The 13,833-nt window shown below is 44.9% G+C and overlaps 1 protein-coding gene across 2 annotated transcripts in view; it reads right to left on the bottom strand.

Moving 5' to 3' along the window:
- Positions 1-13,177, bottom strand: part of LOC119387492 (aquaporin-9) — a 59,113-nt gene extending 45,936 nt beyond the window's left edge. Inside the window, exon 1 of one of the 2 annotated variants that reach the window (XM_037654891.2) lies at positions 12,797-13,177. In XM_037654891.2, the coding sequence (XP_037510819.1) occupies positions 12,797-12,904 (108 nt within the window). In that variant the 5' untranslated portion in view covers positions 12,905-13,177. The remainder of the gene's footprint in view (positions 1-12,796) is intronic. The other variant, XM_037654892.2, reaches the window with a different exon arrangement.
- Between the last annotated feature and the right edge of the window lie 656 nt (positions 13,178-13,833).

Here is a 13,833-nt window from a genome sequence, read left to right as displayed (position 1 = left end):
GCACGATGCCTATTGGTGTATGGCAGTTATAGCACCGTTTAACGTGGATTCACCCCCGTTGACGCTTGGTGGCAAATCTCCATCCCGACGACTAACGTCCATAATTAATAATTAAACAAACCTGTGTGGTAGCTGTATTAGTTAACGGTGAGAGCGTAATCAGAGAAAGCGGTAAGTCTATTGGTCTATTGGAAATGTTGCATTTTTCTGTTTTCCCACTTTTCATCCAAATTCAATAAAATTGATTGGGGTTGCTCTTCTGACAAAAAAGGTAAGCCTATAACCCTTGGCAATCCTTTATTTCTGTTTTCCCACTTTTCATCCACATTTATTAAACTTGGTTGCGGATGCTCTTCTGACAAAAAGGTAAGCCTAACCCCTTTGGAAATCTTGCGTTTTTCAGTTTTCGCACTTTTCATCCAAATTCTATAAAACTTATTGTCGGTGCTCTCCTGACAAAAAAGGTATGCCTATTGCCTTTCTAAACCTTTATTTTTCGGGTTCTTTTTTTTTACTTTTCATCCAAATTCAATAAAATTGACTGTGGGTGCTCTTCTGAAAAAAAAAGGTAAGCCTTTAGCCTTTAGCCTAGTGGTTAAAACGCGAGCGTTTTGTCCACTAGGCTCCACACACTTCGTATCTTTTTTGCGCTTGTAGAATGTGAACGTATGTGCGCCGGCATATTAATGCTTTGTACGCCCTGTGCAAAAACAAAATGTAAATGTAGAACACTTTCCATGAAGGCTTCTTTGAATTTAGTGGTAGTGGAATAAATGCACACCTCAGGGAAACGTTTTCTTGCGAAAATAGCGTTTCAGTGGTCGTGGGATGCTCTTTCGGTATTTCCGACTAGAGAAGATGAAATACGCCGTGACAATGCCGCCCGACAACAGCGTTTCAGAAGACATCGACCATGGAGTTGTTCGTACAGTGAGGTTCTTCACTTACGCATCACATAGACGACCCCGAAAGAACATTCTGGGTGGACACTTTTAAATGCGTAATCATTTCGACGCTGACGAGAAATCTGTGCGTGACGTAAACTATGCCACGTAAGACGAATCGGCACAAGGAAATATATATATATATATATATATACAACAGAACAAAATTTCATGGCGGTAGTGGGTAACGAACCTAGGTCCCCACAATCAGAAGGCTGGTGTCTTACCGATTAGGCAATCACGCGTACTGAACGTGAATATATCTGAACTTTATGCATTGTACTGGCGATACGAAAAAAAAAATGCAGAAAAGAGCACTTTCGATGAACGGTTCGTTGAAATATTCGTGATGGTGAAATAAAAGCCCCCTCTATAGGACAACATTTAAAGCTAACGTGGAGCGTTGTAGCAGCATATGAAAAGTCTGACTTTGCGAAAATGTAATGCCAAGCTGGCGTTTCGATGATATCGATATAGGCCTTTCGTTTGGCCGTTCCATACGCTTACGACCGCTAGAAACAGGAAAGTCGCCGCTCCGATGTCTCCTGAAAACAAGGTTCCAGGGAGGTGGCAACCATGGACTTTCCTTCGGTAAAACTCTACGCTTCCGCATCACATGGACAACTTCCGAATGAGATTCTGTGTGGATGACTTTGTTTGTTTTTTCCCTTGCTCTTCGTACTCTTTTCAGCCCCCATCTCCCCATCCCAGTGCGTGATAGTACACCGGATAATCACATGTGGTTAACTATACCCTGCCTTTCCCCTCTCTTTCTCTCTGTTTTCGCTTTGCAGTCATAGCCAAGGTGGCCCCAACAAGACCACTTTTCCACACTACATCTACCACCTTATCTGTCACGTGGTATAACCTTATGCCAGCTCTCTTCCTTGTCCACACGCCTAAGATGGCTCGAAGGTGAAAGCCGTCTTCTACTTTTTTCTTTTCAGTTGGTGTAATGATCCGCCGCCCCCTTCCGAAAGCTTTCTGCGCGTAATGTGGTTTCGCACTACCTACAATCCTGGAGGCAGTGTGACCTTTGACCAAGCAACGATGTCATGTGATGACGTCTAGTAACGTCATGATGACGTCACAAATTTCGGAGGCATGTGACGTCATGATGACGCCGTGCGGTGACGTCACCATGCGATGGTGATTCTTTGAATCACTCGTGTTGATGACGCCGCCGCCGCCAACGGTCAAAAAACCACTCCGACTGCCTTACTCGGTGCATGCTCGCGGATGTGTACGCTGTACACAGCTCTTCAGTCTGCGCATGCGCGGCTCGCGGTAAATTGCGATTTTGACTTATTTGTGCATGGCAGTAGGCATAGAACTGTTCGATATAAAGGGAAACTATATATAGGGCAGACTTTCGCTTGTTGACAGGCAGCTGTGAAGCTGCGTGGCGAATCACGTGATTGTTTAGTTGTGAATATTTTTACATGAACAGCTGCTGGGAAATCTCGCTTTTTTTTTTAATAGCTCCCGTTTTCACAAGCCATTGGCGTTCTCTGAAATTCGTCTGCTCAGCGACATCCGGAATCGCTCTCCAACATTTCAGAGAACCACGATGAGCGATTTGCAACGCAGAGCAACTTTGTAGAGTGTTCTGCGCAAGAGGAAAAAAAATGTTCCACTCTTCGGCTACTAGAGTGCAGTGGAAATGTTGGTTAATACATGGATTTGTTTCAGCTTCGTGCTTGTCTTCGGCTTCAAATCTTGTCGCGACTTCATTTTTTATGCTTCATCTTTCCAAATTTACGAGCATTCAGTTTTTTACACATCGAAGGGCAAGGGACCTCTGATAATGATGATCTTTAATGTCATCCGCTTCGATACTTGCAGCGAGAAATAGCCACTTAACTTGTTTGTTTTAATTAGGTTGCTGCACCTGCTGCGATATAACATTCTGGCTTTCTCTTTCAAATTTCTTGTTTATTCATTCGATCCTCATCTATATCCTTCTGTACATACGCGTGCAGCGACTGCGATTTTATCAGTCTCATCCCCGCTCCTTTCGCGCCAATGCTCTAAACGTCCTCTCTCTCTGCCTCCTTCTTATAAATTCTCCCCCCCCCCCTCTCTCTCTCTCTCATGCTCATCTTGACCGTTCACCAGTTAATATACCTCCACCCGCACTGAATACCAGCGCCTCGGAAAGGTGTACTACTTCTACGGACCTTACTTTCTGAATATTCTGGCATTCCTTTACGACATAGGTAGTTTCTCCATGCGAGCTGGAGGTCTGGCTACCACCGCTAGACAGATCCGACCTGATGTATTTCTTTTTTTGATCTCGATGAGTCTGCGACTATAGATTCGCGCAGCCTCCGCGTTTGCTCCTGCGAGTTGCTTCGTCGAAACGTGCACTAGCGCGCACCACCCTAATCCCTAATACCTTCCTTGGCTGCATTATCTGCTGGTTTTCATTAAGGGTGACAAGTCAGGCAGACAACGTCCCTTTAGCCTTGTCATTCACGACCTATTATGTCTCTTTAAAAAAAACAAAATCATTAAAAATAAAACACGGCCGGCGAATGAACTTAAGCACACAACCCAGCGAAGACGTCCCGGGATCTCATGTTGTTTCCTCGAACCGGGAACATCGCGATCAGGGCGTTTCTTAGAGGAAAAATGTATTCTATCATACGGAAGGTTTTGTTGAAGTATTTCGTGACGGTGTAATAATAATAATAATAATAATTATTATTATTATTATTATTATTACGACAATCACTAATGAAGCGAGTAAGAACGGGGCTCCGGATAGTCGTTCCCCATAATTAATACTCTCGTACAAAGCCGACGTACACTGCACTGCTTGTGTCGCCTCTTCATAGTCCTCATACTTCGAACTGTACACGTGATTTCAATTGCACAAAAGCGAAAAAGCGTTGCTGTTCGGCGCGCCGTCGGGTCGCGACTCGATAGCATGTGCTCTCAGCCTAATAAATGTGACGTCAATGCACTGAGGAGACCCCTCGTCTAATAGTGTCGAAACAATTAGCCACGTCTCTTTCTTTCTTTCTTTCTTTCTTTCTTTCTTTCTTTCTTTCTTTCTTTCTTTCTTTCTTTCTTTCTTTCTTTCTTTCTTTCTTTCTTCGACTGCTGAGCCCGTCTTCATGTGTTTAGCAGCTCTGCAACCCATCCCGGCGGCATCACGGTGGTAATTTTCACGTTGTCCCACGCCCACTGATCCGGCGCTCGCTAAATACGTATGCACAACGGAGCGCTAACCGGAATCGGCGGCGCTTGCATGCCTGGAAGCTAGCTGTAAATGCTGCCGGTGTCACGATCTATCATCGCGGCCTTTGCGGCATGAGAAGGCTGTACACTGTTGAGCATACCCATCTTGAAGTCGCGCGTGCTGCAGCATCCTTTGACGTCACGCGGTATTAATTATGTGACGTCATTGCAAGACTCCTTCCTGGAGGCGTTAGCGGCACAATATATAGAAGAACGTCGTATACGATCACTGATGCCGATGACAAACGAGACAGCGCCTATATACGTGCGTGCGCTCATTACAGATCCGAGCATTTGACGGAGCTCGCACCACTGCACTTAAGGGTGAAGAACCTGGAAGCTTTGTTGTGGAAGGAGTTTGAACCGGAAAAAACTGGCGCGGTGCAAGAAACACGACGTACAGTGCTTCCTACGCGCGTTTGCATGGTACATGATTGTTTTAATGTGCGCGCACTCGGCTTCCTTTTGCGGTGGTCTTAACTAAGCGCTCTACTGAACCTAACCATTAAACTCTTCTTGCAAAACACGCAGCCGGTGACAGAAGTAAGTGGGTGAAGCATAGGGGATGCGTTATGAACTCTCGTCTACATAATTTCAAGTCGGAAAGCTTTGTTCTTTAACATAAATAATTTCCCTTTGTATCCTTTGTATCATGGGGGCAGTCTGTATACGTGTCACACAGATATAAACGTTCGCGTGATTTGCGCATATTTTCAGCTCTGACAGTGCTATTCTGTTATCCTTCTCCACCGGTTCGCAAGTGATTCCGATCCAATGCTGTCTGAATGTGTCTCTGCGTGGTTTGTCTTGTCGCTATTACGAATATTCAGTACATGGCTTGCACTCATCTACGGCGAGTGCCGTCTCATAAACATCGTCAAATTTTCACCTGCCAAGAGCAATTGTCGAGAGCACCTATCGTCACAGAGAGTCAGTGTGAGCGGCGCGGTTGTGACACTGTCAGTCCGCGCGCAATAGGGGTACATCGACATTTCTTCTAGCTGCCCGTTTTGTGCTGCGCCAGTGTGGGAAGCTTATTCGAATCATCTCCTGTACACATGTGAGCTGCCATGAGCTCGGTGACGCCGTCTATATAGGCAGTGCGGGACTTTACATTAACAGGCTGTCAGCCCTACAGACGTAAATTTATGGCAGCAAACTTGGAGCTGGAATATGCTCGTGATGGCCAGCGCACACAATACACAGGACAAGGTGGACGACACAGGGTCTCACAAGCGGACATTCATTCGGAAAAGCGTCGACATGCTTCTAATCCTGCGTTTGTTCGCGCTGACCATAATGAGCAAATTTATGGTCCACGCGACAGCTCGTTTCTGGACAATATGCATGAAACCAAACAATGACGCCACATGTGTGTCTTAATATTTCGATGTTGTAAGGTAAACTAGCGCAACAAAAAAGAAATACAGACAGCCGCGAGGGACCTCTTTATCTCTTTGCTTTAACGTGTCTTACAAAGTTTCTCTGAAGTATCAACAAGCTTGCAGAAAGACTAGTTTATTTCGGGTTACTTCCTTTCACAGGCGTGAGCTTGCATACATCCCCCTCGCACACCAACCAGCTTTTTTTTTTCTTTTTTGCGCATGCATCGTGGTGAAAAGGTTCACGACACGACACATCGCCTCGGCAAAGGAAGGAAGGGTGGAGAGGGCAAGGACACGGCGGGAGAAGCAGAGAGTCAATTGAGGTGATTCGCCGCCACGTGTACGTGTGTACGCTGTTTCAACTCGGGAGCCAGTTGGCACGGCATTCTGTCAATGAACTGTCACTGACCATGTAAGTCTCGGTGCAACCACACGATATGAAAGAAAAGTTCCCTTCTAAGTGACGACAACGCACCAGCTTGCCTTAGAAGAACTTTTGAAAAGAAAAACACGAATGACGACACGTGTTCTTGTTCGCGTTGTCTCTCGCTGGCTATGCCCTTACTTTAGCGATAAATACGCCATGCACACTACTAACAATAATTTGTGGAGTTTTACGTACCAAAACCCCGATATGAGTATGAGAGGCTCCGGAAATTTAGGCCATCTGGCGTTCTTTAACATACAGTGACATTGCACGGTACCCGGACCTCTAGCATTTCGCCTCCATTGAAGTGTAGCCGCCGCGGCCGGGATCGAACCCGAGACTTTCGGGTCAGCAGCCGAGCACCGTATAACCACTATACCACTGCGGCGGACGCCATGCACACTAGCTCGCTAGAACACGAACCGGTCATTCTATAGTCGTAATAATCTCTTTGGCAATCAAAATGTATATGTCGGTGCGCAGAACGCATGCGCAGTAACTGAACGAAGAATGAAAGCTCAAAGAAGGGAGCGAAAAGGAGAGTAACCGCGCCGTCCATGTTTACATGTTCGTCTATTAATATTGCGTTAATAGCTGCGTCTATTTCGTTCAGAGAAACCACGGTGGAAGGAAAAAATCGGAGGGAGAAGAGCGCGACAGCCAAGAAAAAGGAGCTATCGGTCCAACACGTGATCGCACGTGACAGCGCGCGTTCAGCGCAGGCAAAGCTGCCAGTGCAGCATGCAACACGTAACGTCAGACATACCAAGAAATTTATTGAGTGCTAGGTAAGGAGTAGTTTATCGAATCTCTTTGTCTTGCGGAGCATCCTACATTGCCTCAACAAAAAGCTCCAGGAGCACAAGAATTTTTGTAGTTGATTTGCAATCGAGGAGAATCTTGCTCAACACAGCTCTCGATGCAAGTGTAACTCGAAGTTCAATGACACTACTATTTTGTCATATAGCAAGGAGAAAATTAATAGAACAATTGTAGAGGCTATAGTGATCTAGAAATACCATTCTAGTTCACTATAGTATGAGGCTTACAGTATGCATGGTGTCGAGGATGTTCGGCGCATGCGTGAGCTCTCCGTCTAATGCGCTTACAGACAGGCAGGTGGCATTCCTAGGTCAACACAGATAACTTTGAGCGCCGCACATGATTGATCTAGCATTCTGATGGGCCATTTATGTACAGGTAACGAGCTAACAAAAAAAAGTGCACGGGCTTGGACCTATGTTTGCATCTATGCTTGCTCATGAGCTGTCTGCCCACAATGCCCACATCCGTTTTGTGCTTTTCGTTTTCATTGAATCAGTTGCATGCGCTTTATAGTCTCCCCTTTTCTTGTAAACTTTGCCGCGCTGTTTCTTCCGCTGAGATGTTCCAACTAGCCCCAACACAAGCTCTTCTGACTGCCAACAAACATGCTCGGCCAATACGCTGCGTCTCAGAGCTCACTTGTTGGGCCGATACTACAAGGAAGAGAGACAGGGGAATGGCTTTACGGAGAGCTCGCTAGCGAAAGCCGGCCGCTAATAAAGTATAAAATAGCGTGTGCGTGAGAGCATCTGTGCTATGTCGTGTGGTATAGGCAAGCGGACCAGCGCAGACACGACGTAAAATTCGTAGAATTCCAGATTCGCAATTCCACAAACACTCAACTGCAACGACATGGAGATAGCATGATGACAGAACATCAGAGGTACGGCGTAGTCGCATGCGGTCACCGCCCTCAAGACAAGGTCGCCGCATAGAGAAGACAAACCAAATAGAATGAACTGATGCGTGCGAGACGTGCGTAACCATTATGCATAATATACCATATGTTATGTTATACAATGCTCAACAAGGTAGACGGAGGCGAACTGCGGAACCGTTAGAACACTGTGGCCGAAGTTAACCCGGAGCCCGGCAATAATACGCGTCTATGCTTTCCCTAGTGCTGCTTTGATTTGGGACGTTACATCCCGTACATCATTATTACCAACGGTGATGAAGTCCCTTGAGCTGACGTTTAGACAAGGATCACCTGCTGCTTTCGTAAAAAAGACCTGACGAAAACCGGTACACTTGTCGAAACGTCGGCTCAAGAATAGCATGCCATGTTCGACGACTGTTGATCATTCCAGGTTTCTGTCAATTCTGATGAAGCTTTGTATTCCTCTCGTATTTATCTAAGACGTACATATAAATGCGCCCGTACAAAATGATCTCATGAGCACTAGCAAGCCCCGATTTTACCCTTTTCCTATTCGTAAGACTGCAAGTGCTCCTCTTTGCAATGTTCGTTCCTTCCCTCGCGAAATGATCACTGAAAAGCCTATACGGAATCTCTTAGATGCGAGCTGTGGATTCTGCGCACGTCAGCACAGAAGCGATTTTTTTTTTTCGCTACCTTTGACAAAATGTCCATGGGAAATTTCTTTAGGAGAGATCAAGAATGAACACAGCCGTCCGTTAAGACAATGAGTAAAATAAAGATAGCTAAAAAGATAAAAGAAAGAACCGGGAATGCGTCATTCTTTCTTCAAGCTGCACCCTACACTATACTGCCATCCAACTGTTTTATGCACTGCATTAACACAAACTGGGCTTTTTATTTCAACTCATTATATTTACATGCGTGTGCGCAACGCCGCTTATCTATAATTCGCGATCTCTCGCTTCGCTTAATTTTAGGAGTGGCGCTTTCCGAGGACCAAGAGCAGCGTGGGATGAAGAAAGTCCCAGTTGGCATGACGCCACCAGCCTTCCTACATAGTAGACCAGCGCGTATTTCCTGCAGCTTTCCGTGTTTCGTAAGGTTAGCTTGTGCTTTCCTTGTCCCATGCGAAGACAGTGACGCATTACCCGCCGATGGAGACTTAACGACGCTTCCGTGCCCTTTGTGCCTCCATTCTATACTAAGCATCTTTCAATAGACCACACGGAAAGTTGGCTCACAATATTTGCCTCGGCGTCAAGTGGGATCTAGAGTGTATACAAGTTTTAATCACGACCTACACGGGTCTTGAAAGGCATCCATTTTAGAATGTCGGTAAACCACCAAAAGTATCTGTGACAGCTCGATGTGCTTCCATATCGGCGATATAATTAATCCATAGAGGGTGACAGGGCGTATACGTCTGAAAAGTCCTCGCAAACAGGGGAAAAAAATGTCGTAATTCTCGGGGACGTATTTGAAAAAAAACCATGTTAGACTTCTAGGGTACATACTTAAGAAATTTGTCTGATAATTATATACTCCGTCGTAACTTAGAAGTAAGAATTAAATCTTAACTCCTGGCTCAGTAAATCGACTAATCGAATTATTATCGTCTAGCATGAGCAATATACCTAGCATACTTTTGCGACTTTCACGTCTAAGTGGCCACCTTTCCTCGGTATTTGATGCGTCCAGGTCTTGTGTTCGATTCCCGGTCGCTGTCGCCACATTTCGACGCCGGTCGAAATGCAGAAAAGACCGCCATTCAAGTGCATCGAATTTAAGCGCACATTAGGAGAGCGACATGCGTGCGAAATTAATCAAGATTTCTCCACTATGGTTTCTCTAACAGCCACAGCTCTGGCTTGGGATGTTATAACAACCTTGGCGCTGTAATTTTTTCTCCTTCTCTTTTTCCTTTTTTTTCTTGCAGTGTATTTGTTTGCTGTGTGCTTCCAGCAAGCATGATGAGTGCTTGCATTACCTTGGAAGCGTTACTGAAATAGGACGAAGATGGCGGTGATGATGAGGAGGAGAGGAGTCAACTTTTTTTGCTGTATGGACTTGCGTCTTCCTTCTACAAATATGGTACATGTGCTAACGTGGTGTTTGCTTTCGAGTAAAAGTGCCTTTAGTAATCCTCAAGCCGTTCCTGAATTGCTGAGCGCGCAGTTAATTGCGAGCGCTGGCAAGCAGTTTCTTTTCTTATTCTTCTTTTCGAGATTCTTGGGAATGCAAGACGACCACCACCTCGCAAAATCAACAACGCGTTTTTAGCTTAGTTCACAGATTTAGACAGCTGCGCCGCTAACCGCCACCCCGCTCGGATGTGTGCTTGTCTCATTTCTTAGTTTGATTATCTCTCTCTCTCTCCCTCCTTTCATTCTTTCGTTCCTTTTTTTCCTATTATATCTATTATTTTATTTTCGCTACAGCCACAAGTGATTTAGGAATGGTAAAGGTCACTGCCCTAAAATCTACAGCGAGTGCAGCATTTCTCGATTTGATCAACTCACGGGAATGTTCACCTGTAGTAACACCGGCCTATACGTCCAACACCCCAGATGGGATAATATTACAGTTTGGATAGAGGTAACTGCGTCTGATGGAAAGTCATTCCGAAACAGGCAGCGAGAAGAAGCGTCGGTGATCAGTGAGAGATACGGTGCGCTGATATGTTAGACTTCTTCGGAGACATTACAGAAGCCTTTCGCGACATTCCTGCTGCGGCGCTTCATTAAACAATTAATATTTGAAAAACCTCATTGCTGTCGGTCTTATCTCCTCAAGGAGTTCACACGCCTATGGGAATGAATACCGTTAACTTGCTTTAACACGAAATCGTTGTATACCGGGATCCACCAAGAATCGACTGACATCACTTCCGTCACGGAATTGACGTGATGTCCGTGAAATAGCGTGCTTACCGCGTTTAGAAAAAAAAAAGCTTTAGGCGACCTTAATGCTCCATTTAAATCTATTTAATGGCTTTAGCCCCTAGAGTTTGATTCACTTGGCTAGACTTTAGGTTAACTTTTGGTCGTCGAATTCCATAGCTTCAGCGTACACAAACAATCGACTAGGAGCGGCTTGTTCACCGTAGCCCACCTCAATGAGTCAACTGATGAGTGAAAGAAAAGCGTCCCGTAGTGGGTATGTGTCATCTCGATGGCACTTACCCACAAGGACACAGTCTGTTCTTTCAATGAACTCGTTCGGTTAATCTTCATTTATTATACTGACAGTTAATTGGCCCTTATCGTTACTCAACTTATGCTCCGATACCATATGTATCCTATACAACTATAACTTCAACCATTAGCTCCTTCTCAATGAGTTTTTATTGGGATTTCATAACATCGGAGCCAACGCTCAACTTACGGTTGGCTTGGGGCCGAATTTCGGTGTGCTCGTTCAGAAACATAGTGTCGCAAGGTGCTAGCGCCATTAGAAAGCTAAGCAGTACAAACTGTTCTACTATAAGAAAACAGTGACCTGTCCCTGTAACTTCTTAGCGACACATGACTATTTAGAGAACTCCATGCAGCTGTCGCCGCAAATAAGCTATAAAAGAGTAGCTAAAGCAAACCAGTACTGGCGTAGTGATCGGAACGAAGCAGTGGAAGCTTCCGAATGCCACTTTACCCCTTTACCCACTCCCCAGAAATGTCATAGCAGCATTGGTTGACTTCGTAATCATTTTGTGTCTCATTTATACTCAATTTGGTTTTTATCAAGGTATTTAAGGAGTGTTTTAGTCGCTGCGCATGGCTATATCTGAGACTTAGTACTGTCCTAGGCGGGAAGGAAATAAACCTATAATTGGCTTATGAATTTCGGAAAGTTCCGCGCTGAGATTGCTTCGTGATGCGAGGACGCTGAGCTAGACTTTCAGGATGCGTATTTATCGCAAGGAGCACTCTGTAGCACTTCGGTGGTGCATTAAAAACTAAGAATTTAAGAAATAATTATAAACAACTGAATCGCACCGCGCACTGTCAAATCAGGAGAAGCGCAAAGATTTTTTTACTGGGTTGGAGGGGGCACCCATCACACATAAGCTCCTTCAAGGGAGCAAGGAGGCGGAGAACTTATGCGTTGTATTTTGACCATGTTTCCTCTCGGAAGGGGAGGGAGGGGGTGCAGGTGATAATTTTAGGGGGGGGGGGGCGCTCCCCCCCACCCCGGCCCCGCCCCTGCTTCAAATGTGTGTTCATTTGTTTTTTACCGTCCAACTAAGCTGCAGATACTTCAGTGAAAGCACGTTTCACTTTCGTTTTATCACCGATTATATGAAAGGCGCGTCAACCATCTGTTTTTTATTCAGCAAGGGCACGCGTGGGCGGCATTACATACAGCCAAGCGTCTCGCGAAATAGAAAATTTTACTGTGGGAAAGGCGGGGTGGCCAGAAAGTCAAAGTTCATACGTTTGGAAAAGTAACGAGCTATCGTCAAACAGAATTAAAACTTAGTACGCGAACGAATTAAACGTGTAGTTTCTCACTCTACGGAGCCCTCGAAAATTGAAAAAAAAAAAAAAACCTCCCAGTTTGTATATGCAGACAAAAATTGAAGTATAGAACGTAGAAATGTTTCGTACTCCAAAGTAGTAATAGCAAACAACTTTATTCGGAAAGCCGTCGGTTTCTTAAAGAGTATCGCTATTAGCCAGCGCTCATACATTTTTGTACAAGTAACCACAACATGTAACAATGTTGAACGTTTTTTTTTTTATTTCTATTTTTTAGGTCGCATATAACAGCATATGAAACGGAGATTTAAAATTAATTCGTTGTAGCACGAACAAATATCTACGTATTCACGAATGTGTAATATCGGACCCTCGGCATAATTTAATTTTTAGCGCTTTAGCCACTTGAAGCTTCAATAATCAAGTGCTTTCTAAATTTTTTTTACAGGCCTTTCTGCATGCGAGAGAAATAACGGAACAAAATATATGCATATTTCTTAGCTTACACCATTTGTTTAGAGTCAATTTTTATTGTCGATGATAAACAATGTCATAAGACGAAGTTGTTCGGCAAAAATGAATTTTTAAAAATGAAAAATTAGCGCACTTACGTATAGGATGAACGTGCCGAGAAACTCGGCGAGGAACTCCTTGACGGCTTCATTCTTGGTCACAAATTTCCTCAGGAAAGGAAAAGGTGGATTTCCAGCGCTCGCCATCGTCCTCTCTATTAGTTACAAAAAATCCTACAATTTATAAATACTACGAATCCGACTAGAAATGTAGCACACCAGCCGTCAGCAGGGAGTCAGGCACGAACACATACACACACACACACGAGAGCGCACGCGCGTGCAAGCGACACGTTCACAGCTAGCACGCGAGCTCGTGCGAGCTGCACCGACTCTAACGCCAGCAGCGAAACTGAGAAGTGTTTTTCTTCACGATCGCCGGGAGCAGAGCGATGGGTTCTTGCGATAGGAAAGAAGGCCGCAACCGCAAGCGGCGTCGTCTGCATGAGGGCGTTGCATTCTCTAAGTCAAACGCCTCTCCCACAACTAACCCTCTAAAAGACAACTAAAAGTGCCTTCAATTTGGGTACATACAGATTGTCGTGCCATCTCTTGGCAATTAATTAAAGCTTTAATGTGTTTTATAAATGTGCGATTACGAAATTACGTTTACTCTTTTCTTTAACAGAGGACGCAAGCGTTTGTTGATGATCAGGATTGATTACAATAAGCGCATTAGGTTTGATTCTGCTTTTCACATCTGTCTAATAGAAAAGACTATAACGCGTGCGAGCGCCTCCACGCACATTCAACTGCATCTACGAGCGGTCGCATAGCAGTTCTCGTTTCGATTGTGACGACACCGCTAGGCGGCAAGCGGAGGCTTTGACGCACCCAGTGCATTGGCGCGAGATTTAACATAAACCTTGAAAACGTTAGACAAATGTCAACACTATACGTTCTAACAGCGATAGTTTCAACACCATTGCGAGTGAAAAGAATTAGAGTATTGGGCACTTCTATCATGCTTGTGTCAAATGATCACAATCGCGATCGGGCCCGAGTGGGATCGAATTTCTTCGGCGCGATTGGTTCCTTTCGGGCAAGCGTACCAATTACGATCGAAAAATTCGATT

The sequence above is a fragment of the Rhipicephalus sanguineus genome, chromosome 3, assembly GCF_013339695.2.
Source record: "Rhipicephalus sanguineus isolate Rsan-2018 chromosome 3, BIME_Rsan_1.4, whole genome shotgun sequence".
NCBI classification, from domain to species: domain Eukaryota; kingdom Metazoa; phylum Arthropoda; class Arachnida; order Ixodida; family Ixodidae; genus Rhipicephalus; species Rhipicephalus sanguineus.
The sequence above is the reverse complement of the archived record's forward strand: the minus strand, read 5'-3'. Positions and strand labels throughout refer to the sequence as shown.